The 27,541-nt window shown below is 44.4% G+C and overlaps 2 protein-coding genes and 1 long non-coding RNA gene across 7 annotated transcripts in view; 1 reads left to right on the forward strand and 2 right to left on the reverse strand.

Moving 5' to 3' along the window:
* Positions 1–733: 733 nt before the first annotated feature.
* PRR15 (proline rich 15) lies at positions 734–3,591 on the reverse strand. Of its 2 annotated transcripts, XM_029956054.1 has the most exons (3): positions 3,188–3,591; positions 2,183–2,438; positions 734–1,455 (listed from the first exon to the last, which is right to left on the reverse strand). In XM_029956054.1, the coding sequence occupies exon 3, from the start codon at positions 1,361–1,363 to the stop codon at positions 968–970; it is 396 nt and encodes a 131-aa protein (XP_029811914.1). In that variant the 5' UTR covers positions 1,364–1,455; positions 2,183–2,438; positions 3,188–3,591; the 3' UTR covers positions 734–967. The 2 variants fall into 2 exon arrangements, with proteins under 2 accessions (XP_029811914.1, XP_029811924.1); XM_029956064.1 differs by lacking the exons at positions 2,183–2,438; positions 3,188–3,591 and adding an exon at positions 1,545–1,628.
* LOC115305950 lies at positions 3,358–22,437 on the forward strand. Its single transcript, XR_003915103.1, has 3 exons — positions 3,358–3,445; positions 8,230–8,305; positions 22,308–22,437. It is a non-coding gene; the product is annotated as an uncharacterized LOC115305950 (long non-coding RNA).
* Positions 22,438–24,113: 1,676 nt separating this feature from the next.
* The window catches only part of CHN2 (chimerin 2), a 291,932-nt gene continuing 288,504 nt past the window's right edge, over positions 24,114–27,541 (reverse strand). For all 4 annotated transcript variants that reach the window (XM_029925752.1, XM_029925743.1, XM_029925761.1 and 1 more), the window contains one exon: positions 24,114–25,893. In XM_029925752.1, coding sequence (XP_029781612.1) covers positions 25,722–25,893 — 172 coding nt within the window. In that variant the 3' untranslated portion in view covers positions 24,114–25,721. The remainder of the gene's footprint in view (positions 25,894–27,541) is intronic.

Raw genomic sequence — 27,541 nt, forward strand, 5'->3', positions numbered from 1 at the left:
TACGGTTAACAATGGATACGAAAAAGAATTATTACTAGCATTGTGAGTTGCCCTACTGTATGAAGATGTACGGAAGACAAAGAGAATTTAGGAGTAATTATTTAGTGCTTCTCCCTCCCTTCCTCAAATTTAGTTAGTAAATAGAGACATCCGGGTAACTGGTGCCAGCCTGGGTGTTGCTAGTTCTGCGAAAAGAGCCCCTCCCGGTAGCTTTCCAAGAGTAGCTGTGTGGCAAATGATTAACTCTGTCACTCTGGATTTTGTATGCCTGCTTTTATGTATGATGGACTTGAGTTTTGTAATGGAAAAAACACAAATGTCACCTTAAGGTTTACAGTGCAACGACTTTAATGGTCCACACTAAAATAGGCAGTACAGTTTTGTAGTTCAACATTAAAAGCAATCTTGCCTTCCTTGTAATACTTCTACCTAAGACTGCTTCCTGCTCCCTCTTAGCCCTTCACTTAGGTGCGAGTCTACAGAAGCACTTCTAAAGTGCATTTCTCTGGCGTTAAAAACATCATTGTGATTTGCTCTCCGACAGCGAGTCCTGAATCCGAGCACTGCTTCCTCATTGGAGGGGCTGCGCAGTTCCAGTTGAGTTACCAGCTCAGAGAAGTGCCTTTCTCACTCCCCAGGTGGAACAAGGCGGGAGGCCACCGGAGAACTTTTGCGGGGGGGGGGGGGGGGGGGGGGGGGGGGGGGGGGGGGGGGGGGGGGGGGGGGGGGGGGGGGGGGGGATGGTTACACCAACTTCCTCTGTGGCAGGTAACTTCGCTTACCACAAATAGATATTCAGTGCCTCCTTGAACCATGAAATATCGAAAACCCAACCGACACTTCAATTTCCAGGAAATTAAAATCGTGGAGGCCTTGTGTGAATATTCATTAGTTGGTGGGATTAGAACCAAGAGGCAGGCCGGAATTCTCGGGGTGGGGGTGGGGAGACAGTCCCGCAGCGCTCTGGCTATTGCTTGTCGTCGTGGGGGTCACTAGGGAAGCCCGCCTCCTCTGGGTCTGGGGACCTGACTCCTTCGGGGAGCAGCGTGGCGCGCACTTTCCTCTTCTCCTTAAAGCGGCCGGAGCGTGAGATCTTCAAATTGCGGCGGCTGCTGCCTGACTTCTCCCCGCACAACTTGTCCGGCTTGTGGGGCTCGCCGGCGCCCCCGAGGAGATTGGGGAGCTGGTTCTCCCGGGAGCTGCTAGTCCAGTCCGCGCTGGGCGGCGTGGGCTGCGCGGGCTCCCCGGGGGCAGGTTGGGGGGGCGGCTGCGCCCCTACTGCGACTTCCTTGATTTTCTTTCTGCTGTTGGTTAGCGATTTCCACCAGGGCCCGGAGCTGCCCGTGCCGCCGCTGTCGGCCATGGCCGGGCGGGTGGGGAAGGGCCCCCTGTCCCGGTGGGGCCGGCGGTCCGCGGCAGAAAAGCAGGCTACAGGGTGGGAGCCTAGGCGGCGGCCTGTACCCGGGAAGCAAACAGAACTTGGTTACTGGGTTTGTCCAAGTCACGTGCCCCACCCCACTTCCTCCCCTACCCCCGCCCGGCACCTAATCGGCCGGGGTCCGAGCGCCCGCAGCCGGGGGGCCGGGAGCTGCGCGGCCCTCTGAGGGCACCGCCGCGTCCCCGGGGGGCGCAGGCGGACTAGTGGTGGCCTCCAGGGCGCCACCATCTGGTCTCCAGACAGCTTGGCACTCCCCCGCCTCAATCCTTGACTGGCCAGCAGGGCCGGTGCGGTGGTCCAGCGAGCATCTGGATTAACCCGGCCCGAGAGGAAGCTGGGCTGGCCAGTTACCCTGCCTGCCTGTAGAGGGACGCCCCAAAGTGACCCAACTCCGTCCCGAGGGGCCTCCGCTTGGATGGGCACCTGGGCGGACGGCGCCTGGAAGGGGGTGAGCTATAGGTGAGCACTGAATATTAGACCCCTGTCAACAGTTCCGAAATTCCCCTCAAAGGTGTTTTTCCATAGACTTCTGTCCCAGGATCCTATTCGATGTGATTTTTCAGGGGGAATTTACATGCCGATAAGAGCAAGGGGGAAAGCTCATGATGTTTTGTTTCTTTTAAATTCTGCTTTTGACAGAACTTCTGCCTTGCCCCTTTCAGAGAAGCTGGTCTACACTAGACTTCACTTCCCTTGAAAACCGCCGTCCCAGGTTTCCTTTTATTCCCCAGGGACCAATCTTACGTCTCTTTGAAGCCACCCCAGGCGACGGTTGAGATGAGGCCAAGCGGCAGCCGTCCTCTTCTTTTTAGTTCTGTATTAAAATATGCACGGACTTTGTTCCAGGCAGCTCAACTCTTGAGATCTTTAGTTACAAATGAAAGGTTTCTGTTCTTTTTTTTTTTTTTTTCCTCAATTCCTTCCTCCAAAGGAAAGACACCTGCTGCGCGCAACCAGGAACTCCTAACCCAGGTGCTTCTTTCCAGCTTTTAAAATAGCGCTGTGCGGAGCGAGAAGACCGTTTATTAGCACGTAAGGTACTAACAATGGTAGCGAAGCACCTGCGCTCACTTTCTGTGCTCCGCACTAACTGTACGAAAGCGCAGGGTTAGCTTGCGCCGAAGAGCATTTCCAGTTTGCCGCTGGGCTCCTTCCCATCCCACGCGCCGGGTGTTCGCGGGAGTTGCCGGCGCGCTGGGGAGCGAAACTTCAGCAGTGTTTGTTGTTGGAGGTTCTGCACCCGGAACCGCCGGGTAAGTTTGAGCGCCTACGCGAGGCGGCGCAGCGGCCTCCGCAGCCGAGACCTGCGCCCCGGCTCCTCCCCAGGGTGCCCCGAGGGCACACGCGGGCAGCGACTAGAAAACAGTGAAAGGTAAAACCGCCGAAAGCTCTTCCCTTAAAAAGCACCCTCTCCCCAAAGCACAGTTTGCAGCAAACCTCCTGCTCCCTGTATTTTACGGATCAGAGAAGCACCCCCCCCCCCAAGTTATTCATAGGTGGTGATGGTGGGGTGTCCTGATGGCTGCCTTCTGTCTTCTACCCTACATTCTCTTTTCCGCAACCAACGCTGTGTGTGCGGAAAGGCTTAGCACTAATTGCGCAAGGAAAAGATTGCAAATTACGCAAATGTACTTAGAGCGCCTGCGGCTCGCAACTTCCCCCCAGGAGCTGGAGCCGGGGAAGTACCCCAGGTTGACTCCCCAGAATGGACTCGGTCTTGGCGGATGCAGAATCGCCTTGACTGCTCACCTGTTCGGACTTCCGAAGGTCCTACGACTCTGCGCCGACCTAGCCTCCAAGCGAACGAAGGGAGTGCTCTTGAGACAACCTGGGGAGGTCCGGCTTCTCTTCGGAAGGTGTGCCTGCCGAAATCTCTGCAGTCCAGCTAAACCGATTGCTGCTGCTGGTCTCCCCTGGCGCCTCCAACTTCGGCTTGGCGCAGCGGTGGCGGCAGTTCTGGGCTCGCAGCCCGTTTCGGCCCCGGCCTGCGGGCGCCGCGGCGAACAGGTGCGAGGCTCACTGCCCCGGGTGGATCCCCAGATAGGCTCTCCGGGTTAGTAGCTTTTCATTCTCGCGCGCCTCCCTCTTCCCTGCTCCCGGCAGCCACGGGGAGATGGGACCTCGGCTGCGCACTTTGGTGTATTGAACCTCCCTACACGTCGGTCCTTTGCACGGGAAAGACATCTGTCTGCCCACCTGTTGGTCATTCGCCAAGTGATTCGAGAAACCAGAACCCGGGGTGGGGAGTGGAAACAGCAACCCAGGAGGCGGCCACAGTTGCCGCAGGTGCAGGTAGGAACTTCGCGTTCCCGCCCTCCAGGGCATGAGATTGGATCAGGTCGCGTACGTGGCGCCGGTCTCGGGGTGTCTGATTGGAGAAAGGCTGAGCTGCGCCGCACGCCGGTCTAACTCCTGGAAGAAGAAACGGTAGAGGAGACGCTGACCGGGAGACCGAGGCTGGAGGTGGGCTCCGCAGGGTACATGTTGCCGCAGCTCTTCCTCTACCCTGATTTCTTTTTTCTCTTTTTCTCTGGGTCTCCAGCCATGGCCACTCAACTCGCAGGGTTCCTCTTTGTAATTCACAGGAACGGTTTCATATCCAGGCAAAATGTTAGAGTTGCAGGCACCCTTAGTTGAAAGTTTACTTACAAGTTCTCTGTGTGCCTGCTGGGCACTGTTTCCAGCGCTCTCTGGGGGATTAACTCATTTACTCCTCACAGGAACCCAAGTATGTAGGTGCTGTTGTTACCCTCAGCTGACAGGCGAGGGGACTCTACCACTGAAAGTTAAATGGTTGCTCAAAGTTGCATGCTTGGTTAAGTGGCAGAGCCGGATATGAACCCAGGAGGTCTGACTCCAGCTCGCCTGGTCTTAATTAGCACGTTAGACCGCAGCCTGCCAGTCTTTGACCCTTAAAGGACTTAGTGAAGATGTGAATTTCCTTTCCTTAAGTCTGGAGGTCCAGTGGACAGGCATTCCACCTGGGGAGTACCAATGCAGCCCTGAGCTACTAGAGGATGTGAACCAGTGGATTTCTGGGAGGGTTCAAGAGGCGTGGGCTCCTGGGAACACTTGCATGCTTTTTATTGGTTGGGTAGAAAGTAATTGCCATAGGTCACTTTCACTAATGAAAGCAGAAGTCCAACCTGTTTCATCTTGCAGGATGCTCTTCTTCTTCAAAGAACTATTTTGATGGTCCTTGAGGCCATGAATAACTCTACCGAAGGCGTGGGCGTAGAGCAACTGATCTCTGAGCATCGTTGTTCTGAGGACATTGTGAAGCATAAAAATAGTGAATGACATGACCCCACTTCAGCTTATAATGTAGACTTAGTGGAAATAATTTTTTGTACAATATTTCAATGCATGAAATATAAAAATGTGGATGCTTTATATCATTAATTTCTTAATTTAGCATTCATGGATTTTTAAATGCTATGCACAACAGTGTGTATTTGAAAGTGATGTAATTTCACTTATTTCTTGCGGTTAGTTTTAGAGAGTAAACTTTCAATCAGTGCACCAGGACTGGAACAAAGACAGGCCACCCCATGGGAGGGGAGGGCAGGACAAGTCCTCATAGTGCCATCCCATCACAGATGAAAATACTGGATCAATGAGGAAGGCTTGAAATGTAGATACTGTCACAGCCTCTCTTCTAATTAGGAATATCCATGTGATCCAGTTCTGACTTATGGGGCCATAAGGAAGACATCTGGGAATGTTTCTTCCCTGGAAAAAGGACAGAGCCCTCTGAGAGAAGAATATCTTTTGTTATACCCTTAATTTTTACATTTAAGCACAGGATGAGGATATGATGTCTGGTGTTGCAGCAGCCATATTGTGACAGTGAGGCAACGGGCATGGGAATGCAAACCAACATGCTGAGGATGATGGCGTGGGAGTGTGAGGAGTGGCTGGGTCTTGATGGTACTGATGAGCTCTGATCTACCTCCAGACTACCCGTTGAGTGAGATAATATGTGTTCCTATGATTTCATCACAGATTGAAATACAGTTTCCTGTTACTGGCAGCCAAAAAGGGTTTCCCCTTGAGACAGTCTATTAGAGTTATAGAAAAAATATATTTCTCAAAAGGGAGAAAAGGTAGGATGGTCACATTTTTTTTCCTGACCAATTTAAAAAGTTCTTCATTGAAGGAGGCTTTACTGAAATGTTTAAATTATGGGAAAGTTTATAGAAGTGGGGAATGCATCTGCGAAATAAGCCACCTACATCGAAAAGTTGATTTATCTATCCAATGAATAGTAGGTGACTTTTAATGTTACAGAATTTAAATATGCTTAGATTGGGTAATGCTTACATTTCTTAATATTTTATCTTGTCATATTTTATATTTTAAAAATGTATAGAGAGTTTAAGGACATTTCTTTCCTTCCTTCTTCCCTCCCTCCCTTCCCTCTTCCTTCCTTCCTTCTTAATTCAATGGTCTCTTAGGTGTACTTTTAAGTGCAATAAATGGTAACACTCAAAAGCAAAAGAGAATGAATTCCTAGAGGGCAAGATTTGCATATTAGAAATTAAAATAAGAACTTTCAAGGTTAGGGGCATCTGGGTGGTTCAGTCAGTTAAGCATCTGGCTTCCGCTCAGGTCATGATCTCACGGTCCATGGGTTCGAGCCCCGCATCAGGCTTTGTGGTAATGCCTCAGAGCCTGGAGCCTGCTTCAGATTGTTTCCCTCTCTCTCTGCCCCTCCCCCACTTGTGCTCTGCCTCTCTCTGTCTCTCAAAAATAAATAAAAGTAAAAAAATTTTAAAAATTAAAAGAAAAAAGAACTTTAAAGGTTAAACCTGGCATTGCTTTGGAGGCTGGGAAAGAGATTATTTTCCTTTAAAGCATTTATAGTGGGCAGTGGGCAATAGAAAACATGTGCTCAGAGAATTTAAGAAGCACAGCTAATCAAAATGAAAAGAAAAATCATTTATATTCTTTTCACCCAGGGATAACCATGGTTAATGTTGGAGGGTTAGTCCTTTTCTTTTTGCCCCCCCCCCCCTTTTTTTTTTAAATTCACTCTTTTCATCCTTTCTCTTCCCTCCCTTCCTCTCCTCCCTTCCTTCATTCCTCTCTTTTATATTCCATTCTTTGAAAATTAGATGCTACTCTCCGATGGCCATTTCCTTTCTTGTCATCAATGTACTGGTAGTTTGATGTTCCTCTTCTTCTTTCTGTGTTTTCACATCAGTGTTGTTGGATTTGGCTTATAAGCTTCAGAGACAGCAGTACACCCATGCCTGAAGCTGGGAATCTGCTTTGTGTAGAATCCACACACATCCACACATGAATGTGGATGTGAACACACATCCAATTAACATGAAGGCACGTATAGAAGTATACAAATTGCAAGGGACAAAATATTACTAATCATTTTGGTTTTACACTTGACTGAGTGAGGCTGATTTGTACAGTGCAGCCTCTCTGAAATTCAAGACCAGCAGACTCTTCCTAACCTCCCACCCCTATTCCTACTTGCCGGTCTTGTTTCTTTGTATTCTTGGAGAGCATTGTCTCCTTTTCCTTAAAAAAAAATGTTTGTACGAAGATTTAAGGCCTAAAGCAAAGTTAACTTACTCCAGAAAGGATTTTCAAGAGGTTAGGGGCACTACCACACAGGACCACTTCATATACACCAAGTTCATGGCTTGAGGAGTGGGGGACAATGGGAACGAGATATCTGTGAGCACTAGCCCGCGGCCACACCCTCCGGGAACAAATCCACTCGCCTAAGCCCCCAGACCTCTTCTGTTCTAAAGCAACCCAATTGTCCTTGCAGACCTGTGGAGGGCGGGAAGCTTGGGTACAGCTTGCTTCTAAGCTGCTGAGCCCTGAAAGTATGGCCTTTGGGTAAACCACGGAAGGAACTCTATGCTTTATAATTTCATCCATTCTGTTCCAGGAGGCTCTCAGAGACTGATGTTGTTTTGGTTCCCAATTGTTTTCAGCAGGGGAATTCATCCAAATAACCCAGCCTGCCAGTGACAGGAATGGGTGTGTTTTCATTAGAGTGTAAATTGTTTGCTTGGTGTTTGTCCCAGGATTAGATATAATTTTCTTATGTATTTGTTTATTGTCTGACTCCCTCACTAGAAAATGAATTCCATTGTATTAAATGATCTTTTCTACAATGATCATAACATTTCTTACGTATGAGGTACAGCTCTGCTTTATAAATATTAACTTATTTAATCCTAAAAGCCATGTGAAATGGGCACGGTTATTATTATAGATAAGGTAACTGAGACACTCAGAACTTATGTTACTTGTCCAAGGTCACCTGGCTGGTAGGTATCAGAGCTAGCATTTGACCCCAGGGAAATTGACTTGAGAGTCCAGGACCTAACTAATCACTCTGGCGTGTGGCTCTCTGTGAGTGCTAAGACCGGTCATTAATGAATCTTTTGAACGTGTCATGCCACCTGGCAAAATCAATTCTTAAATATTCTTGAAAACATGACCATGTAATATAAATATAAATGCTTTGTTATAATATGACTGGCTTATAAAAAGAAATGTAATGAAAATGGCAATGACATAACATTTCAATCTGTCATTACATGTAATAATGGCCAGACTTTAACTCTGAGATGTGGGTACAGTAAGTGGACCAAATTACCAGATAGGTTTTTGTTTTTGTTGTTACAAAACTGGAAGAATACAATCATGTTGCAGTCCTATGAAGGAGATGCTTTAGGCGGGAGGACACGGAGGGGGCAGAATGATGTAATATACCAGAGGATGGCTGCTGAGAGTTGATTCAATATTGTCCTTAGGGAATAAACGAGTGATCTAGAGGACATGGCATCTCAAAACGAGTCTCCACGGAACATCCTGACTCTGGAAACAAAGGTAATTCCACTTTATTGTTTGTTAGGAACTCGCCGATGTAAATACAAAGTCATGTGTTCCCAGGCAGGGTAATGCTCTCTAGCTGGTCACCTGGCTCCAGGTCAGGGTGGGGTAAACCAGCTCCTGTAAGAGGCGGCCTGCTCTCTGCGGTTGCTCATTTCTCTTTTCAAGGAGTTGGTTTGGTTCTGCTCTGTTTGCCAGGTTATATTTTCTCTTTTGTGGTTTATCTATGCATCGGCGCGTCACCTCACGTGTGTACAGGTAGAAGGTGGGTATCTGATGGGTAATATAATGCAGGAAGTGAATCTTTGGGTTTCCCCACCTGCATCAAGGCCAATGTCAAACTTACAGAGTTAGGAATCTCTAAGAAATAGCTGCTTTTATCAGTGTCCGTCTGTCAGGGGAGGTCGCCAAAGTTCCGGGATTCAACTCTGGTTAGTGTTAACACAGGTAAATCTCCCACTTTACATTTAAAACATGTTTTTGTTAATGTTTATTTTTAAGAGAGAGAGTGCGCAAGCAGGGGAGGGGCAGAGGGAGAGGGAGACACAGAATCTGAAGCAGGCTCCAAGCTGTCAGCACAGAGCCCAGTGCAGGGCTCAAACTCACAAACCATGAGATCATGACCTGAGTTGAAGTCAGACGCTTAACTGACTGAGCCACCCAGACGCCCCTCCCACTGTACATTCTAAATGAACATTTAGGTTTATCCATTTGATGTAATTTCATTTACATAGTGGGAGAAATTGCTTCAGCTGCAGCTATAAACCTTTTATAACAATGACAAATTTAAAATTCTTACTATGTGCTTTTCACTTTACTGTGGGCTTATCTAAAAGTGGATAGTATTCTTTTCACTTTTTTGTCTGAGAGAGATGGCTACTGTAAGTGTGATAGTTTTATCATAGAAAGCAGAAGCAATTTGTTCAAGGTCATCAGACTTTTAAGAGGTGGAGTTATTTTGATTTGGTTTTAGTTACTGTGTCCCTAACACAGTACTCTCATATTGCTATTTGAATCTCCAATTGCCTTTTAATTAATCATTAGATCAATAAACATTTGTTGGTTTCAAAACTGTTACATCAAAAGAGTGCGTCATACTTTAAAAATTCTGATGAGGTCAGTGTCTTCTAAGTTTCCTCCTGGAACAATGCTAAATCATATGTGGCTGTTTAAATATTAAAACCCTATGGAATCACAGAGCACTCAAAGCTCAAATTAATGCTGGGAATTGTAATTACATACATTTCTCGTGAAAAGACTTGATGGTTGGTTTGAATTACAACTGTGTGGCTTTGGGAAAATTACTTAATATCTTTAGGCTCTGGTTTCCTTAAATGTAAAGTGGGGATAATACTACTTCTCTGGGCGGTTGCCAAGATTGAAGTAGACAATACGTTTATTAAAGTCCCTAGCACAGTGCCTGACACATAATAGGCACTCAGTAAATGTTAGTTTCTCCTTGACTAATTTCTTTCATTGGCTGTGTGGGAAAATTATGCGAACAAACTGGACAAGCCAATCACTTCCAAGGGCTTTCTGAAAATAATGACAGTCTTAAGAGAGCACTGTCATTGTTGCTTGGGGTCAGTGTTTTCCCCGCAAGAACAGAAAGTTAAAATTTACTGGAGAGTATTTAATACACAACAATTTGCTATGAATGTCACTTTTCTTCAGGAACACGCTTAATGATGAAATCAAATCAAGAAGAAGTTTTTTGCATGCGATTCAAGAATGCTTTTTATCCAGCCTGCACTGAAATTGCATTACCTGCAGTTAAAGGAGGAAGTGTGCTCAGTTAAGCTTGGAAGCAATGTTACCAGAAAAGGCTTAACAAATCATAAGACAAAATGCTTAGAAGTAAGGTCACTAGCAGACTGCGGCTAGGGCACAAGCCAAGGAATCGGTTTCACATGTGCTGCCCCATTAGTTCCTGGAATCCTAATACACATAACCTGCATCAGCGAATCGTGCCCGAAGGAGGGAAAGCACGAGAGCATCCCGTCTCTACTGTGTTAGACAACATGGCACTACTTCTGGTTTTCAAAAATTAGTTTTTATTTTATGAAAACAATATATGCACATGTAGGTAAGAAATACATATTGTGCTTTCTTTTGATTTATCAATAGTAGACATTCTCTCTTAATTTTCGGCTCTGGTATTTGAGGATTTGGTTCTCTTATACCTTGCCGTCTGCTTCTCTCTCCAGTTTTCCCACCAGAGTCCTATTACAGCCTTTGTTCAGTCGACTGCTCCATGTTTATATTATTGTGCCTGTATCAATATTGTTCAGACTAAGCCTGATAGTGTACAGATCACTGTATTTGCTTTCTTACTTCTTTCTTTTCCTGAAGTTGATAATGGGCCTCTTCCCTTCTTTGTCGGTCCTCTTTCTGATTCTTTCTTACCTCTTCCAGTGGCTTCTTGGTACACTTTTCTACAAGTTCAGTCAAACCAGTATATATGTGCTCCATTTTCGTTTTCCCCAGAATATTACTGCCAGACACTTCCTTTTTTTTCTATAAGGACTGACCTCTCTCTCTGGCCTGCTGCACAGCTGCTTCCTGGGAATGCCTTGAGTTGGATTCCCCATTTCCTAGATTTTGAGCCACCTCCTTTCCTGTTGGACTTGCTGGTTTTGGTGACGGTCACATGGTGCTGCAGCAGAGGGCAGGGTGGTGGCAGTCCTCAGCGTGGCTGTCTTTTTCATCACACAGTTCAGTCTGGACTCTTTATCCTTCATGACTTGCACACAGCCATCTGCCTGGGACCTCCTTTTACCCTTATTCTGGAGAGTTCCTTTGTGCGAAGGAACGAAGTAAACTTTTCCTTAACTATTGCACTACAATTAATTCAAAATGAATCATGGATTTGAAATGTAAAACTGTAGGACTGTTAGAATAAAAGATAGAACCTCTTTGTGATGTAGGGATAGGTGAAAGATTCTCATACATGGCTTAAAGCATGAGCCATAAAAAGTGACTAAATTGGACTTCATCAGAACTAAAAAAAAAAAAAAAATTCACAAAAATCTTTGTTCTGGAAAAGACCCTGTTAAGAGGAGCTGAAGACAAACTACAGACCAGGGGAAAATATTTGCAAACCACATATCTGACAGAGGCCTTGCACCTAAAATATATAAAAGACTCTCAAAATTCAACAGTAGGCAAGGAAAATCCAGTTATAAAATGGGCAAGAGACATGAATGGATGTTTCACTAAACTGCAGATAGAACATGAAAAGATGTTCAGCATCATTAACCAATGATTAACCATTTTGCTCAAGAGCGAAATGCAAATTAGAACCATAATGAGATACCAATAGGCACTTATCATAATAGTTGAAATGGAAAATAATGGCAACACCAAATGCTGGTCAGAATATGGAGAAATAGAATCACTTTTTTTTTTTTTTTGCATGTTTATAGCAACTTTATTGGTAATAGCCCCCCGAACCCCCACAAAGGACACAACCCAAATGTCCATCAATAGGTAAATGTATAAACAACCGGTGGCATATCCATACTAGAGACTCCCGCTTAACAATAGAATGAATTGAACTCTTGACACATGTCGCAACTTGGATGAATCTGAGAATAACGATGCTGAGGGAAAGAAGCCAGACTAAAAAAGTGTACATACCATATATGATTTCATTTATTGAAAACTCTAGGAGATGCAACTGAATACACGGGGACAGAGGTAGAGGTGGATAGGGAGGGAGATGGGAGAGAGACTTACAAAGGCCACAAGAAAACGTCTGGGGGTAATAGAATGTAAAAAGGTGCAGCTTCTCCGGAAAACGGTGCGGTGGTTCCTTAAAAAGCTGGAAGTGCAAACCCGAGCCCGCAGTCACACTCCTGGGCATTTATCTCGAGAAGTGACAACCGCATTTCCACACAGACCTGTATGTACGTACGTGAGTGTTCGTAGGCTTTGTTCGCAGTAGCCCCAAACTGGAACCAGTCCAGATGGCCTTCGTTTGGGTGTATGATAAAACCATGGGAATGCCATGCCATGGACTACGTCTCAGCAATAAAAATGGAACCAACTCTTTTTTTAAATTTTAATTTTTTTTAAATTTACACTCAGCATATAGTGTGATAACGATCTCAGGAGTAGAATCCAGTGATTCATCCCCTACATATAACACCCAGTGCTCATTCCAGCAAGTGTCCTCCTTAATGCCCCTGCCCATTTAGCCCATCCCTCCCCCCCCCCCGTCACAACCCCTCCAGCAGCCCTCAGTTTGTTCTCTGTATTTAAGTCTTTCATGAGACTCTACTCCTGAAACCAAGAGCACACTGTGTATACTGTATGTTAGCTAACTTGACAATAAATTATATTTAGAAAAAGAAAAAAATGAGTCTCTTATATATCGTCCCCCTCCCTGTTTTTATATTATTTTTGCTTCCCTTCAGTTCATCTGTTTTGTATCTTAAATTCCTCATATGAGGGAGGTCATATATTTGTCTTTCTCTAATTTCTCTTAGCATAATACCCTCTGGTTCTGTCCACGTTGTTGCAAATGGCAAGATTTCATTCTTTTTGATTGCTAATACTCCATTGTGTGTGTGTGTGTGTGTGTGTGTATGTATATGTATGTATGTGTGTGTGTGTATATATATATATATACCGCATCTTCTTTATCCATCCATCTGTCGATGGACATTTGGTCTCTTTCCATACTTTGGCTATTGCTGATGCTGCGGCTATAAATATTGGGGTGCATGCACCCCTTTGAAACAGCACACCTGTATCCTTTGGATAAATACCTAGTAGTGCAATTATTGGGTCATAGGGTGGTTCTGTTTTTAATTTTTCGAGGAACCTCAAAATGGAACCAACTGTTTTATTTTTAATGTTTTATTTTAGAGAGAGAGAGAGAGAGAGAGAGAGAGTGAGCAGGGGAGGGGCAGAGAGAGAGGGGGACAGAGGATCCCAAGCAGGCTCTGCATAGAGAGTGCAGAGCTCGACATGGGGCTCGAACTCACGAATCGTGAGATGATGACCCAGGCTAAAGTCCAATTTTTAACCGACTGAACCACCGAGGTGCCCAGGAACCAACTCTTGATATGCGCAACCGCTTAGATGAATCTCCAGAAAATTGTGCTGAGTGAAAACAGCTAGTACCAAAAAAGTTACATATCATTTGAATCCAATGTTATATAAATATATAACATTCTCAAAAATTATAGATCTGGAGAACAGCTATTTGTAGGGGACATGGATGGGGAGTGGGACAGGGGCGGGCATGGGTACAGAGACAGTGGGGAGAAGTTTGTGGTAATAGATTGTATCTTGATTTTGGAGGTGGTTACCCAAATCTGTACATGGGACAAAACTGCATACAACTACATTCATATATGTGCACACGTGACTATGAATGTAGGCTTAGACACTTGTGGAAACTGAATAGGGTCTGTAGTCTTGTTAACTGGCCAGTTTCCTGGTTTGGGTAGTGTACTACAGTTCTATAAGATGTCACCATTGGGGAAGCAGAGCGAATGGTACTTTGGACTCTTTACTTTCTTCTTAAGGTTAAATTATTTCAAAATAAAAAGTTTAAAACACTCAGCACCTAGTGGAGTGAAAAGCGGGACTGTCAGGTGATGACTCCTGGGCTCCTTCTCTCTCCCACAGTGGGACTTAGTCATGACTCAGTTTCTCATGGGACCAGGAGCCTCCAAGAAGTCCAAGATTTGGGCAAGCTGGGACTTGAATCTAATATTTCCGTTTCTCTCATGTGAGGGCGCTCTCATTTTTTCCCTATTCAAGGGTGTCTTGCAGCTCAGCCTCTTTGGAGTTGTTCATCTAGACCTCTGCTCAAGATGTCTCTTTACTGAATACTTAAGAAGGGAACTCTGTTCCTGCTAATCTTTCTCAATGAGTTCCAGGCCATTCCAAGTGATGCACAGTGGCGTGTGCCCAACCCCTTCATTCAACAGACCTGAAGGTGGAAAGGGAAGACCAGGTGGATAAATGGGGCAGAAAGAAGAGCCACTGCTAAGACCCTCCAAGGCAGGAGTGTGCCTAGCATGTTCGAGTCTGAAATGGAGTTGAGCGTAGGCATTAGTAGCAGGAGTGGTGATTGAAGCACTAACAGGAATTCATGTAAGTCATATATGTAAGCCTTGTGTGCCATTGTGAACACTGGATTTTGTTGAGTGATATGGGGAAACAGGGGAAGGTTCTAGGCAATGTGGGGACCAAATCTCATTTGTATTTTCACAGGATCTCTCTGTTGTGTTGGGATAAACCTGGGAGCTGGAGGTGGGGGGCAAGCAAGGGCAGAGAAAGCTGAGAAAGCTGAGTTAGGAGGGGGCTGTGGGTGTGTAAAACCAATAGGCTTCCCTAGTATTCTGGTAGTGGGTAAGAAAAATGGAGGAGTCAAGGATGACCGTGTTCGCTTCTTCATGCTGCATGAGCCAGAAGCACTGGGTAGAGTTTTAAAAAGTAGTTATAGGGTCATAATCTGTATTTTCTCTTACTACTCAATATTGAGAATGATTTCCAGGTCAGCCTACTGTGAACCATTTCCAAGTTAATAAATATAGAAACATCTTTTAATGTTTGAGTGGTATCCATTATGGAGCAATACCATGAGTAATTTAAGAATCCACTGTTGATAGGCACTGTATTATTTTTGAGTTTTGTTTTCTGGAGCAAATTGAGTAATCAGCCTTTGCCAATAGATATAATCTATCAGGTGAATCTGCATTTCTATTCATTTCCTATAGCTTGTCTAACTGCCTAAATATTTATCTGCAAAACCTACTTTTTTTTCTGATTGCTAGAATAATATATCTTTAAACAATGTAGTTACAGGATTTTAAATGAGACTTCATCACCAAGTTTCAAACAAGGCCCCAAAGACTGAGCGCAATAGATGATAGCCCAAAGGTGCAGAGAACACTAAGCGTATGACACTTTTTTGTGACCCTTAGTTTGCCACGCACCTTGGGGGTTATATACAGGCGGATATAGAGGATTGAGCAAGAAGCTTCATAGGATTTCGTTTTAGAGAATATTTGATTACTGTGGGAATGTTCTTTGATGAAGGAAAGCCTAAGCTTTGGTGGGGGGAAGGGTTGGTCCACAGAACCCCTCTGAGAGCGTGGTGTGTGTCCCCTAGAGTTTGGAGACTTAAAATTACCTGACTCGTGCTAAAGGCCAAGAGGAGGGGGCTGTGGTGGGGGACCGACTGAGCTGTTCTCAACCAATGATGTGGAAGAGGTACATGCATTACTGTGGCCAAGTGGGACCCCAGGAAGGCTTAGACGTGCAAGGGACGCAAGCCAGGTTGGGTGATCCAAGCAGAGACAGATGTTGGGGGAGGGGTGTCCTTTACAAGCCAGGGCTGTGCAGAGTTAAATGAAGCCTGGAGGAGGAGGAGGAGGGCATGCCGTGTGAGGGAGGCACTGGGAGATCTCCTCTGGAACAGCTAGAAGGAACCTCAGACCCCTGTGAGCATGGAACTTCCATATTAGACCCATAGCTTCCCCCTGGAATTTTATTTTATTTAATGTTTTTTAATTTGAGAGGGAGAGAGCGTGAGCAGGGGAGGGTCGGCGGGAGGCAGGGGCCACAGAATCTGAAGACAGGCTCCAGGCTCTGAGCTAGCTGTCAGCACAGAGCCTGACGCAGGGCTTGAACCCAAGATCTGTGGGATCATGACCTGAGCTGAAGCCAGACGCCCAACCGACTGAGCCACCCAGGTGCCCCGCACCTGGAATTTTAAATGAGAGAGGACTATGCTTCTATCGTGTTAAATCTATTATCTATTTGGGTTCTCCAATACTTGTAACTGAAACTAACACTAACTACCTCAGCAATCCTATTCAGATGCTTTCAGAGAAAAGAAAAATACAGAATGCAGTGTCACTCTACTTATGAGACCAACTGAATCAGGACTGTTTAGGCAAAGACGATTATAGACAATTTCAAAGCTTGATGTAAAATTCTGAAAAACGAAAGAGTGAGCTAATATACAGTTCTTTAAAGCACCATATTAAATAGCACACTACATGTGACCTAACAAAAGTCTTCCTAAAAGCGTATAGATAGCTTCTGTGGAAAACACTATGAAGGGTCCTCAAAAAGTTAAAAATAGAATGATTTTTATACTTCTATTTTATATTATTTTATATATTATAAATTTATATTTGTATTTTATACTGTTACTGAGTATCTGAAGAATATAAAAACACTAATTCGGAAAGATACATGCACCCCCTATGTTTATTGCAGCATTATTTATAATAGCCAAATGATGGAAATAACCTAAGTGCCCATCAATAGATGAATGGATAAAGAAGATGTGATACATATACACAATGCAGGCATAAAAAAGGATGAAATCTTGCCATTTGCAACAACATGGATAGATCTAGAGGCTATAATGTTAAGTGAAATAAGCCAGTCAGAAAAAGGCAAGAACCATATGGTTTCACTCATATGTGGAATACGAAACAAAACAAACAAGCAAAGAGGAAAAGAGACAAACAAAAAACCAGGCTCTTAAATACAGAGAACTAACTGTTCCCAGAGAAGAGGTTAAAAGCGGGGGTGGGGGGGTAAAATAGGTGAGGGGGATTAAGAGTACCGTTTTCGTGATGAGCACTGAGTAATGTTGAGATTGTTGAATGACTATATATATATATCCTGAAATTTTTAAATTTGCAATGCAAATATGGTAGATGTGAAGATTTTAAAGAGCTGAGTGGTGGAGTCAAGGAAGTGTTCATCAGGGCTCTTGGCTGTGGGCAATAGGTCATATGCTAGCTGGTTTTAGCAGAAGGGATCTATTACAGGGCACTGGGCAGCTTATTGAGTCTTAGGGATTATTTTATTTGTTGACAGATAGCATTCAGAGCCAGAGTGGATGGGATCGCTTGTGGATAAAGTAGGGCAGGAAACAGCATTAGCGGGCATGCCAAGGGATTTGGACAGTTCTGGAAGGAGAATGGGCAGAGACATCAAGCAGAGAGGATGGGGGTGAGCATGGGTTTGCAGCAGCTGACAAAGAGAGGGGTTTGAGAAGAAGGGGGTGGTCTGCTGTGCCAGCAACTGAGAAGCCATGTAAGCAGAGACCTGAAGCGCAGGAGGTCAGTGGGGCTGCAGGGGGAGCACTGGGGGCGGCAGCAGCTGAAGCTGACCGTGGCTTGAAGGTGTGGGATGGCACCCCCACACCTGCTCCCACACCGTCTGGCCTCAGCAATAGCCTTGAGGGGTTGGTGGGTCAAGCAAGCAGGCATTAATTTGCACGTTTCAAAGGGGAGAAACCTGAGGCTCAGAAATGTGCAAAGCCTTGATCTGTGACGGAGCCAAGTCTTGTGGCTCTAAATCCAGTGCTCTTATATAGAGCTTCCAGGCTGCCTTTCCACCATATCCCTCCACGGGCTGGGTGTGGCTCGGCTTTAAAAATTCATCGGGCAGTAAATGGGTAAAATTCCTTAACTCTAATCTGCTAGGCAGCAATAAGTGATGACGCCTGATAGCATAGATGAAAAAATACTGATGGTCTAAGCATTCTTATAAGAGTTTCCCTAAGCTCCTTTTTAGACAAACATTTGTATACTTACTCTAAGCCCCAATTACTAGATTGAATGCTGTATGTAGATTATTTTAAGCCTCATAAACTTCATGGAATAGGTACTGATATTAGTTTATTATAATGACAACAGGCTTAATAAGTAAAGTAACTTTCCCTAAGTTATACTATCAGAAAGTGGTAGAGCTTGTATGTAACCATGAGAATCATGGTGACCCAGCACCAGACCTCCTTTTAGTCTACACTGCACTCGATCCTAACCCAGCAGAGCTATCACTTGCTGTGTAACCCACAACTGAACTAGAGACTTAGATCTTCAGATTCTCCAAACTGACTTATTTTGACGCTTAATCATTCCTACCAGAGGAAAGAAAGAATCTGGTAAAAATTAGGCGAGTTAAGGATAACTGGAAAGCCTCAGTAACTGAGTTTCAGATATTAGGCAGAGCTCCAAATGGTGGACAAGAGTCCATCAAAATGCACTTGCAGATTCTCCTGCTTCTGGCATCACCCCCTCTCCCATTGCACCAAAATAGTACAGAACATTTGAGCATTTGTAGAAGGATTCTGCTGCTCATTTCAAAAAGGTTGGAGTGCCTGTTGTATGTAAGGCACAGTGCCAGCTGGAGGCTGGAATAGAGTGGAATAAAGTAGACCAGATTCCTGCTCTCAGGAAGCTTTCAGGTGAGATAATATTTTATTAGAGAAAGAGTTGGTTCAATGGGTATGGGGGTGAGGCTCATAGGGACCTTTGTCTATGGGTGTGGAAAGTCCTCTGGAGCCTGTAAGAGTTCAAACAAGCTTGCCAATGCCACATAGCTGTTGACCTCTTTTTGTTAACATGTCTTGAGTTTCTTGAGGTATCCAAAGACCTTGGATAGGGGAAGGGATTTACCTCCAGGTCAGGTGATACCCTGATTGTTTTAAATCATGACTTCTCAAATTTATCCTGTACTAGAGTCACCTGGGAGGCCTGTTAAAAACAGATTACCAGGCTCCAGCCCCAGATTCAATGAGTCAGGCCTGAGAAGTTGCATTTAATAAAAAGGTTTTTTTTATGGTTGTTTATTATTGAGACAGAAACAGAGCATGAGTAGGGGAGGGGCAGAGGACGGGGGGAGACACAGAATCCAAAGCAGGCTCCCGGCTCTGAGCTGTCAGCACAGAGCCTGACATGGGGCTCGAACCCACAAACAGATTATGACCTGAGCCGAAGTTGGACACTTAACCAACTGAGCCACCCAGGCGTCCAAAAGGTTGCATTTTTAACAAGTCCCAGGTCATAATGTTGCTGGCCACAGGACTACACTAATCATGGTGATCTCTTTCCCCTTCCTAGTGACTGGTTTAGCCATAAGCGTGTGATATCATGCAGCTCAGTGAGTTGTGAAGGGATGCTTGTTGAGGGAAAGATTTTTTCTGGCTATTAAATGGTACACACAGGATGACTGTCCTGCTTGTCCTTGCAGTGGCCTTCTTATAACCGTGTTTATCAAAGCCTGTGGGAAATGTCAATATACTAAGCATGTTGGTGTAGAAAGATAGCACTATCCTTGGAGATGCTCTACATTTGGATTTTTTTGAGATAATTATTGTCCTTCTTGTTCATGCCCTTTGCATCAGTGTTTTATGTTATGTGCGGCAGATACCCCTCTGTTGAATTCGGTACTTCTTATAGGTTAGTGATTATCTCATCACCAGAAGTCAGTAATCCATGCTCAAGCAGCAGTCCATATAGGCTATTGGTACTATATTGATCTTGTCACACTGGCACTATTCCTGGGTGGGGGCAATCCATTTGACCTATCCCAGAGTCACGAACCTGTTGCCCCATAAAAACCTCATGGGTTTTGGCAGTGACCCCTTGGAAAGGAACCCTGCTCCCTGCCCCTCCAACGCCCCCCACAGAGGCATGTGCACACATCCTTTTTTTTTTTGACTTGGTCCTTGGCCCTGAACCCTTGGCTTCATGAGGTCAATTTTTGTCTTGCCATAGGTCTTCTCTGCATGGACTTTGGGGTCTTAACGTCTTCCCTTGATGGGCTATTTGGACTACACGTCCTGGTCTTGCAGCCCCATGTTACCCCAGACAAGAATGTTTCATTCCCTCCCATGCCTCCACATGCTTTAGCCACGCCAGTTAATGAACTAACTTGAGCTTTCCCCACCTAGCAGGAGGCTGGTTTTGGAAGGATGGTCCTGTGTATGGTAATCAACATTTGTACATTGCTATACAGTTTATAGTGAGACTTCTGTTTACACATTCAGGATCTCAGTGGCTCCTTAGAACCACTCTGATAGGGGGAGAAGAGCAGATATTCTGTTATTATGCCCATTTTCAGATTAGGGAACTAGAACAAAACCAGGATTATACCCATTTTGCAGATTAGGATGTAGGAAAAAAAGTTTTATGCCTGGTAACTGGAGTGACCAAAAATCTGTTCCAGTAATACTTGCTTAATGCTTTATGAAGATTTTGAAGTATGTATTTTTTCAGGAAAGTACGTTAAAGTAGTAATTTTTTTGGTGACAATGAAAAATGTGCCCTCATAGATGATTATCATACATGTGAAGTGCACAAGCCTATAGAAAGAGAGCTTTGTCCGTGTTTCTGACTGTAGGTGTTATCATCATTCTTCACCACCCATTCACTCCTTAAGGTTCAGCAAGGTGCCTTTTACTGCATTGTCCCATTGAAAAGTCTTCTGTTAAGTTCTGGGGGACTCCTTAGTTGCCATATCCAAAGGGGATTCATTACCTTATCATCTTGGAACAGCATTTGACCCTGGTGGCCCCTCCGTCGCTGAAGTTCTGTCTCCTCTCTTTCATCTTACACTCCCTACCCTCACCTTCCTCTCCTGGTCATTCCTGACCTTCCTTGCAATGTTCTCTAGTTCTGCCTGCCCCTTGGATTCTGTTCTTACTCAGGACCTACTATGGGTTCTCGTTACTTCAACTGTCCATACAATCTGACCAGGTCATGTCTACCAGCTCATCCCCCTTTCTTGAGCTCCAAACCACCTGTCCAGCTGCCTACTGGACATTTCTATGTGGGTGAACCATTAGCATCATAATGCATCCTGCAAACGGAACCCAAACTGCTCCCCTTCTCATATTCTCTGATCTTCCTAAATATTCACTTAGTTGCAAAAACCAGACATGGAGGGTATCATGTGTGACACTTCCCTTCCTTTCAATTCTGGCATCAAATCAGTGGGTCCTAACAACCTCTTAAATCTCTCTCCTGTCCATGACTCTTCTCCATCCCCCATGCCTCCCCCAGGCTCTGGTGAGCCAAGTTCATGCAGGCATTGCCTCTGCCTCCTGATAAGCTTCCATATCCCTAGTCTTACGTCTTCTGGTCTATCCTTCTCGTGTCCCTAGACAGACTTCTCTGAGTTTGGCTTGTGCTTGGCTTGCAAGGTTCCTTGTTCCCTGGCACAGTTCTACTTGTTTAATCTCACTTCCCCCCCTCTTTCCTCACACTTTATGTTCTGGCTAAATTCAACTCTGTAGTTCTCTAAACTTGTGCTTCCACATATTTATGGCTGGTACCTGCTCTATTCTTTGTCCAGGGAAGCCAGGGAAGGGCTCAGCAGGGAGGTGACTATTGAAAGGAGACGTGCAGACTGTGCAGGAGGGTGCCTGACCTGCAAGTGGGATCTTCGGTTCCTGAACTCAGGGAGTTTGTATTTCAGTGGGAGATAGATGTATACACAGTTGAGGTACTTTCTGATAACTGCAGAATGAGCCCTTTGTCGACACTCCAGGAAGGCAGTGAAGGAGGTCAGTGAGTAGGATAACCTCTTTCCAACTCCACTTAGAAAAGAAAAAGGACCCCAACCCTAGCTCATTTGCATTTACAGAATAACTATGCAAACTCCTCCAACAGACAGGCTTGAATGTGGTACCTTGGTGTGTAGCAAAATAACTCTAAGTGGGGCAAAGAAATGGATTAGGACATTGTGAGACAAACCTGAAGACAAAGGAAGGAGTCTTTCTGAGCTGCACTCATGAGACCCTCTTTATTTTACTACATTAAAAAAGACTTCATTTGCTCATTTCTCTCCTGAAGTTTGGTGCTCCACAGAACTTGGAGTCAGGACTGTCACCTGTTTTTCTGATCTGTGTCCTTGAGTACTTTCATTCAATCCCGTGGTTTCAGTTGTTACCTTCGCAGATCCGTATTTCTAGCTGGGGTCTGTCAACGTAATTGCTCATGAAACATCTTTGCTTGGAAATGTCACAGCGATCTCTATTTCACCATATCCAAAATGAACCTCACCATCTTCCCTATATTTTCCCACCCCTCCTGTAGACCTCCAGCTCCCCTTTTCTGTGTTCTTTTCTGTCAGTACTACCCAGTTGTCCTATTAAGGCACCTGGGAACATCCTCCATTCTTTAATCCAGTCTATAACCAAACTTTTTCAACTCTACTTCCTCAATAGGACTATTCTGGCTGTCTCTGCCTTGCTGCCCCCTAATGCATGCTGTATCACTGGAGTCCTGTATGACCAGGAGAACACCTAACTGCATCCACCTTCATGACCCCAGTCTGCCCACATGCTCTCCGACAAATCCAGAGGCAAGTAAGCGATCTTTTAAAATTGTAAACTCTTGTGTCATCTGTCCCTTCCAGCCCAGTAATGCTAGTGCAGTGTGGTGCTCGGGACTGTCTCCCAGGACGGGAAAAGCGTATTGGTAGAAAACCCATGAAATCTGAATGAAGTTTGGAGTTTAGGTAATAGTAATGTGCCACTGTTGGTTTCTTAGTTTTGATTAATGTACCGTGGTAGTAGATGTTAACACTAGGGGAAAGTGGGTGAGGAGTCCACAGGCGCTCTCTGCAGTATCTTTGTGACTTTTCTGTAAATAGAAAACTATCCCAAAATTAAATTTAATAAAAAAAAGAGTGGCACCCATTTCCCTGGTGTTAAAGCAGCAAATCCTCAACATGACCAGCTTTCTCCCTCTAGCCAGACTAAACTTATTAAATTCCTCTAGTGAGATAAGCCTCTTCTTGCCTCCAAGTATTCATAGTCTCTGGCCCATTAATGAATGCTTGATAAATATCTGTTGAAAATTAATGAACATTTTTAAAACTAAAATATTCCCTATAAATTTGGGGCTTGATAGACCTTGAGAATTTGTAGGCTGAGTTGGGTTTTTAGTAGGAAACAGGACAGCCCGGGCAATACTTGAACTGCGTGGTAGGTGACTGTCCCATGCTCTCTTTGCCTCCCTCTCTCTGCCCTTGGAGCCTGCTATCCTTGAAATTCAGTACCAGCACCTCCCCCCAGCTCTGGAGACCGGGCGCCCATATATGTTAATGAGAGAAAAGGGGTCTCCTTCCCTCCTCAGAACTGTCTTCTCCCACCCGCTCTTCCCCTGTCGTGCCTCCCACAACCTGCTTGTGGACAATAGTGGGTTTCTGGAAACAGTGCTGCCTCCTTTCAGGTCCTAACTACCAGAGTTATTCCAATGGCAGGAATTTCAAGCCAGGTAAGAGGAGCCATGTCAGGCTGCCAGATGGTGGGGGAGATCAATGTGAGCCAGCAGGCTTCAGACTACAGCAAGGGAGAAGGGATCAGGTGTTGTAATCACATTCAAGAAAAGGAGTCAGGTGACCCTCATTACATACTATAGAGCCCTATCATAATATCCCTTATTACTACTTGAACTTGGGTTTAACCTGGAACATACTCTTTCCTTCTCATGCTTCTGCCTTTCCACCCTCTCTTTTCCCCTGTGGAGTCATCACTCTTAATCATGATAATACTAAGAAATAACTGTTACTAATGACCTTAGATTATCATTTCATCTAAGATGTCACAACCAGAACATTTTTTTCCCAGTTTTTCAGATGAGCAAACTCACTCCCAAGGTCATATGCAGCTGATAACAGATCTGGGATTCAAACTCGAGTCTTCCTGGCTCAAAAACTCTTGTTTTGTTCTCCTGCAGATGACGCAGGGCGATTTGCTCTAAACACTACATCTCTTAATGAAAAACATAAATGCAGCAGATCTTAGGGACAGTGAAGGCGGAGAATTAGTCTCCTCATCCCAAGCTGGCCCTCCAGGGTGGACACTGGAGGAGGGGTGGGCAGCAGGGTCGGGGACCCTGTGGGATGTTTCTGTTTCCTCCTCATGTTTTGGTGATGAGAGAAACTCAGTAGCCAGAACCCATCTGGGAATCGTGTTTTACATGTTCTCCTCTTGCTCCCCAACACGTTTTCTTTGCACACTCCAAAATGATAGACAGAAGAATTTAATACATTTAATGCTTTTCCTTCCATTTACACTATCATAAATTACAAAGTATTATTCACTTCACAAAATAAAACCATTTTCAGATAATTTTTTGACAGTATCAAGAAGTACAGAAGCTACAACAAACAAATCTGTACAGTTGGGAGGAACCATCAAGCGGGGACCCAGCGGAACCATTTTGACCCCCCTCCCCCCGTGTGCCAACGGAGCCAATCCGCGCAGCCCCTGGGACCATCCGGGACACCAATTGCACTGCCCTCCTCCTTCCGGCTCACTTCTCACACAGTAATTCTCATCGTGGCTCCACAACCACACCACTGAGTAAGTACATGGATCAGCTCAAGACAATCGAGGAAAAGACACTGTCGTTGGATTGCAGAAAAACATTAGATTTACAGGTTTTGATGCCTTAAATATTTTACCTATGTTACAAAATATAGAAATCTTGCCGTGAAAAGCTCATGCTAAGATAGATATAACCGATAAGATGGAACTATAGTAATAAAGTCATATTAAATTATCCATCCAGAGCTACTTTATCCAGGAGGAACAAATATTTGTAAAAAGCCAACTTATTCATTCTTACTTTTAAAAATAGTCTTGTTTATAAAACAAAAAGGAAAGAAAAATCAATTATTCTGCAGACTCACTCTTCATAAGAACAGAAATGTGACAGACATTTCTGAATGAAGGAAGGAAAACAGGGAAAGTGCTTACTTTTTACATGGCCCAGATTCAACCCGTGTTCCCAAATCATTTTATGTAAAACGACCACATTCTGCATGTTATGGGACATTCACACATGATACGGAGACACAACACCCAATGCCAAAACATACCTGGGGATTTCTCAACGTTGTTATGGAAAGAAAATGCGTGGATGTTTCAGACCATCCTACAATTGCTGTAAACCTAAGCCAGCAAACTGCCAGTGTGCTTTACAGCAAAAACTATCAAAAGCAGGGACACGGGTGGCTGGTGAACTTTCACTGCAAAGCACTGATAAGGACAGAGGTATGTCAAGATAATACTGCATTCGTGGTAAACGTTTTCAGGGATCACAGCAAGAAGCGGGACAAGGTACACAGGTCATAATCAATGCACTGCATTGAGTTCTATTTGCTGAAATAAAGTAACATTCTTGCAGCTAAAATAAAAATACATATTACAATATGTCTCATTTAACATTTAACATAGAATTGTCTTCTTTTTGTAAGTGGAAAATGTATAACTGTATCAAGTACCTCTATGAATTAAAATTCCCTTTTATTACTGATAAGACTGAAGCTTAAAGGTCTACGTTGCCTTTTTTTAATAAGTTAAAGATTAATCACTCTTCCAGCAAAACAGACATATGTAGGAGGCACAGTGAAGACCCACGACAAGGTCCGTGGTCACTGTCACCCCTGCTCTTCACACGTGGACGAGGGGAGTGTCTATGAGACACAGGAGCCGACCTGACAGTCTGCTGTGGCCCAGGAAATTCTGCCACTTGTTTGGAAAACAAACCAAGCATAAGAAATGCTTTTATTCCTTTAGCCTTATCAATTCAGATGGGGCTGGGGCCATTCAGCTCATTTCCCTGGTGTATTAAAACAAAACATCTTCATTTTCTATTAGAATCTGCACGATCAGCTTTTGGTACCGCATGTCTTGCAGGGTGGTGAGGGTGCTGTCCTCAGGGGACCTCATCAGGGTGGGCCCGAACACGATCCCCAGATTTTCAGCATTCATGAAATTGTCCTTTTCATTCAAAGTCACCCTGCGAAACAAGCACACAAACAGAGACGTTACACAGGCTTGCAGACGGATGTGTACGCTGATGGTGCACGTATGCTCCTGAGAATTTCTCCGGTTTGGGAAATCATAAAAGAAAAAAAACCAAAAACCCCGAGAATCAGAATTATAGAAAAGTATTTTTAGGAAGGTAATTTTCTGATTTTGTTTTTCTTTTTAGATCGTGGACACTGCCTGCAGCCGGGGGAAGTGAATTAGTGAATCTGGTACAGACATATCTTTAAAATTAGTAAATCAGTCCTTCGTCCTAAATAAATGTGGAAATGTGATTAGAGGATATTGGTTGGAAGGGGCAGCAGGTTTCTAACTGGTCCATAGTGCATGCAGAGTTTAGTCCAGGCTCGTATGGAAGTTTTTTCCCCGTATAGCTGCTTCCTCCGGTCTGTATGTTCATAATCAGCGAAGCTGATGGCAGATTCCTGGTCTGCTGGCAGGGCTGGGGTCAGAGGAGCAAGGTTACTGTGGGATGGGACCTGCCACGAGTGTAGGAACAGCCAGGCCATTATCACGGGACAGAGGAAGGGCTGGAAGGTGGCCAGACAGGAAAGCACTTGGACATTATTTCTGGTTCCCACAGGATGAGGTCTGGAGCAGTAATTATTGTTGGAATCAAAAATCATCATTTCAACATCCAGCTGAGAACAGCAAAGCCTTTAAGAATAAAATTCAAACTCCAGAGTTGGCTCACTGTCTTCCTAGTAGAATACAATTACAGGCTGCTAGATTCTTCCTTTAAGGAATGGAGCTTTTTGGATGTTCATAATGGACCTAAAAGAGAATAGCTGCTCGAAAGAAGGCAAAATATGATTAAACCATGTTTAGGTTCTGCGTGGAAGCCCATGCCTTTATTTTTATTCTCTTGGAGCTAATTAAGATTGGCCACTTAGCATTATTTTCATGTTACAAAGCTGAGGAGGTGGGAAAGAGGAACATTCCTCACTATCAGATTGCTCACATCTCCCCATTAAGTCAGGCACCACGCCTGGCCAAACAAGATGGTTAGCAAACCCTTCATGATAAAAACACTAAATTACTGGCATTAAAGATTCAACTGGGACATAGCAGCATTTTTCCTGATAATGACACTTTGCCTTCCAAACTGTAAAAATTAGAACCTATTTCTTTCTAAAGAAATAATTTATAGCTAATTAAAAACCAGGCTGGCCTTCATAGTCTATTACTTATCCAAAAATTACACTCTTAACTTGGATAAATTGATCAAAACAGAAACCTTCTGAGCGAAATGTTATTACGTCTCTAATCACCCTGAATCTGAGCAACAATATTAAATATGTTTTATAAGGTAGAAAAATAGAAACGTCTACACCTAGTGTTTATACAGTATTCTCAACTTGCTTCCTTTCACTTACTGAATGGATCTGGAAATTAGTCAGTTGTAGACAGTTTTTGGTGCATTTTATCTGTGAAGGAGCCACTGACATTGGTGTTTCAAAAACAGGAGGGACATCACACAGAAACGCCCTGATCCCTCCGACATATCCAGGACCAACTCACTGACCTCATTATAGATGCACAGTGAAGGGAACCCACAGTTGAGGAAAGAGAGTCTGGAACCAGACTGCAAATACCCAAACATCCCCACAGATAATGCA

This window comes from Suricata suricatta, chromosome 2, assembly GCF_006229205.1.
Source record: "Suricata suricatta isolate VVHF042 chromosome 2, meerkat_22Aug2017_6uvM2_HiC, whole genome shotgun sequence".
Lineage (NCBI taxonomy): Eukaryota > Metazoa > Chordata > Mammalia > Carnivora > Herpestidae > Suricata > Suricata suricatta.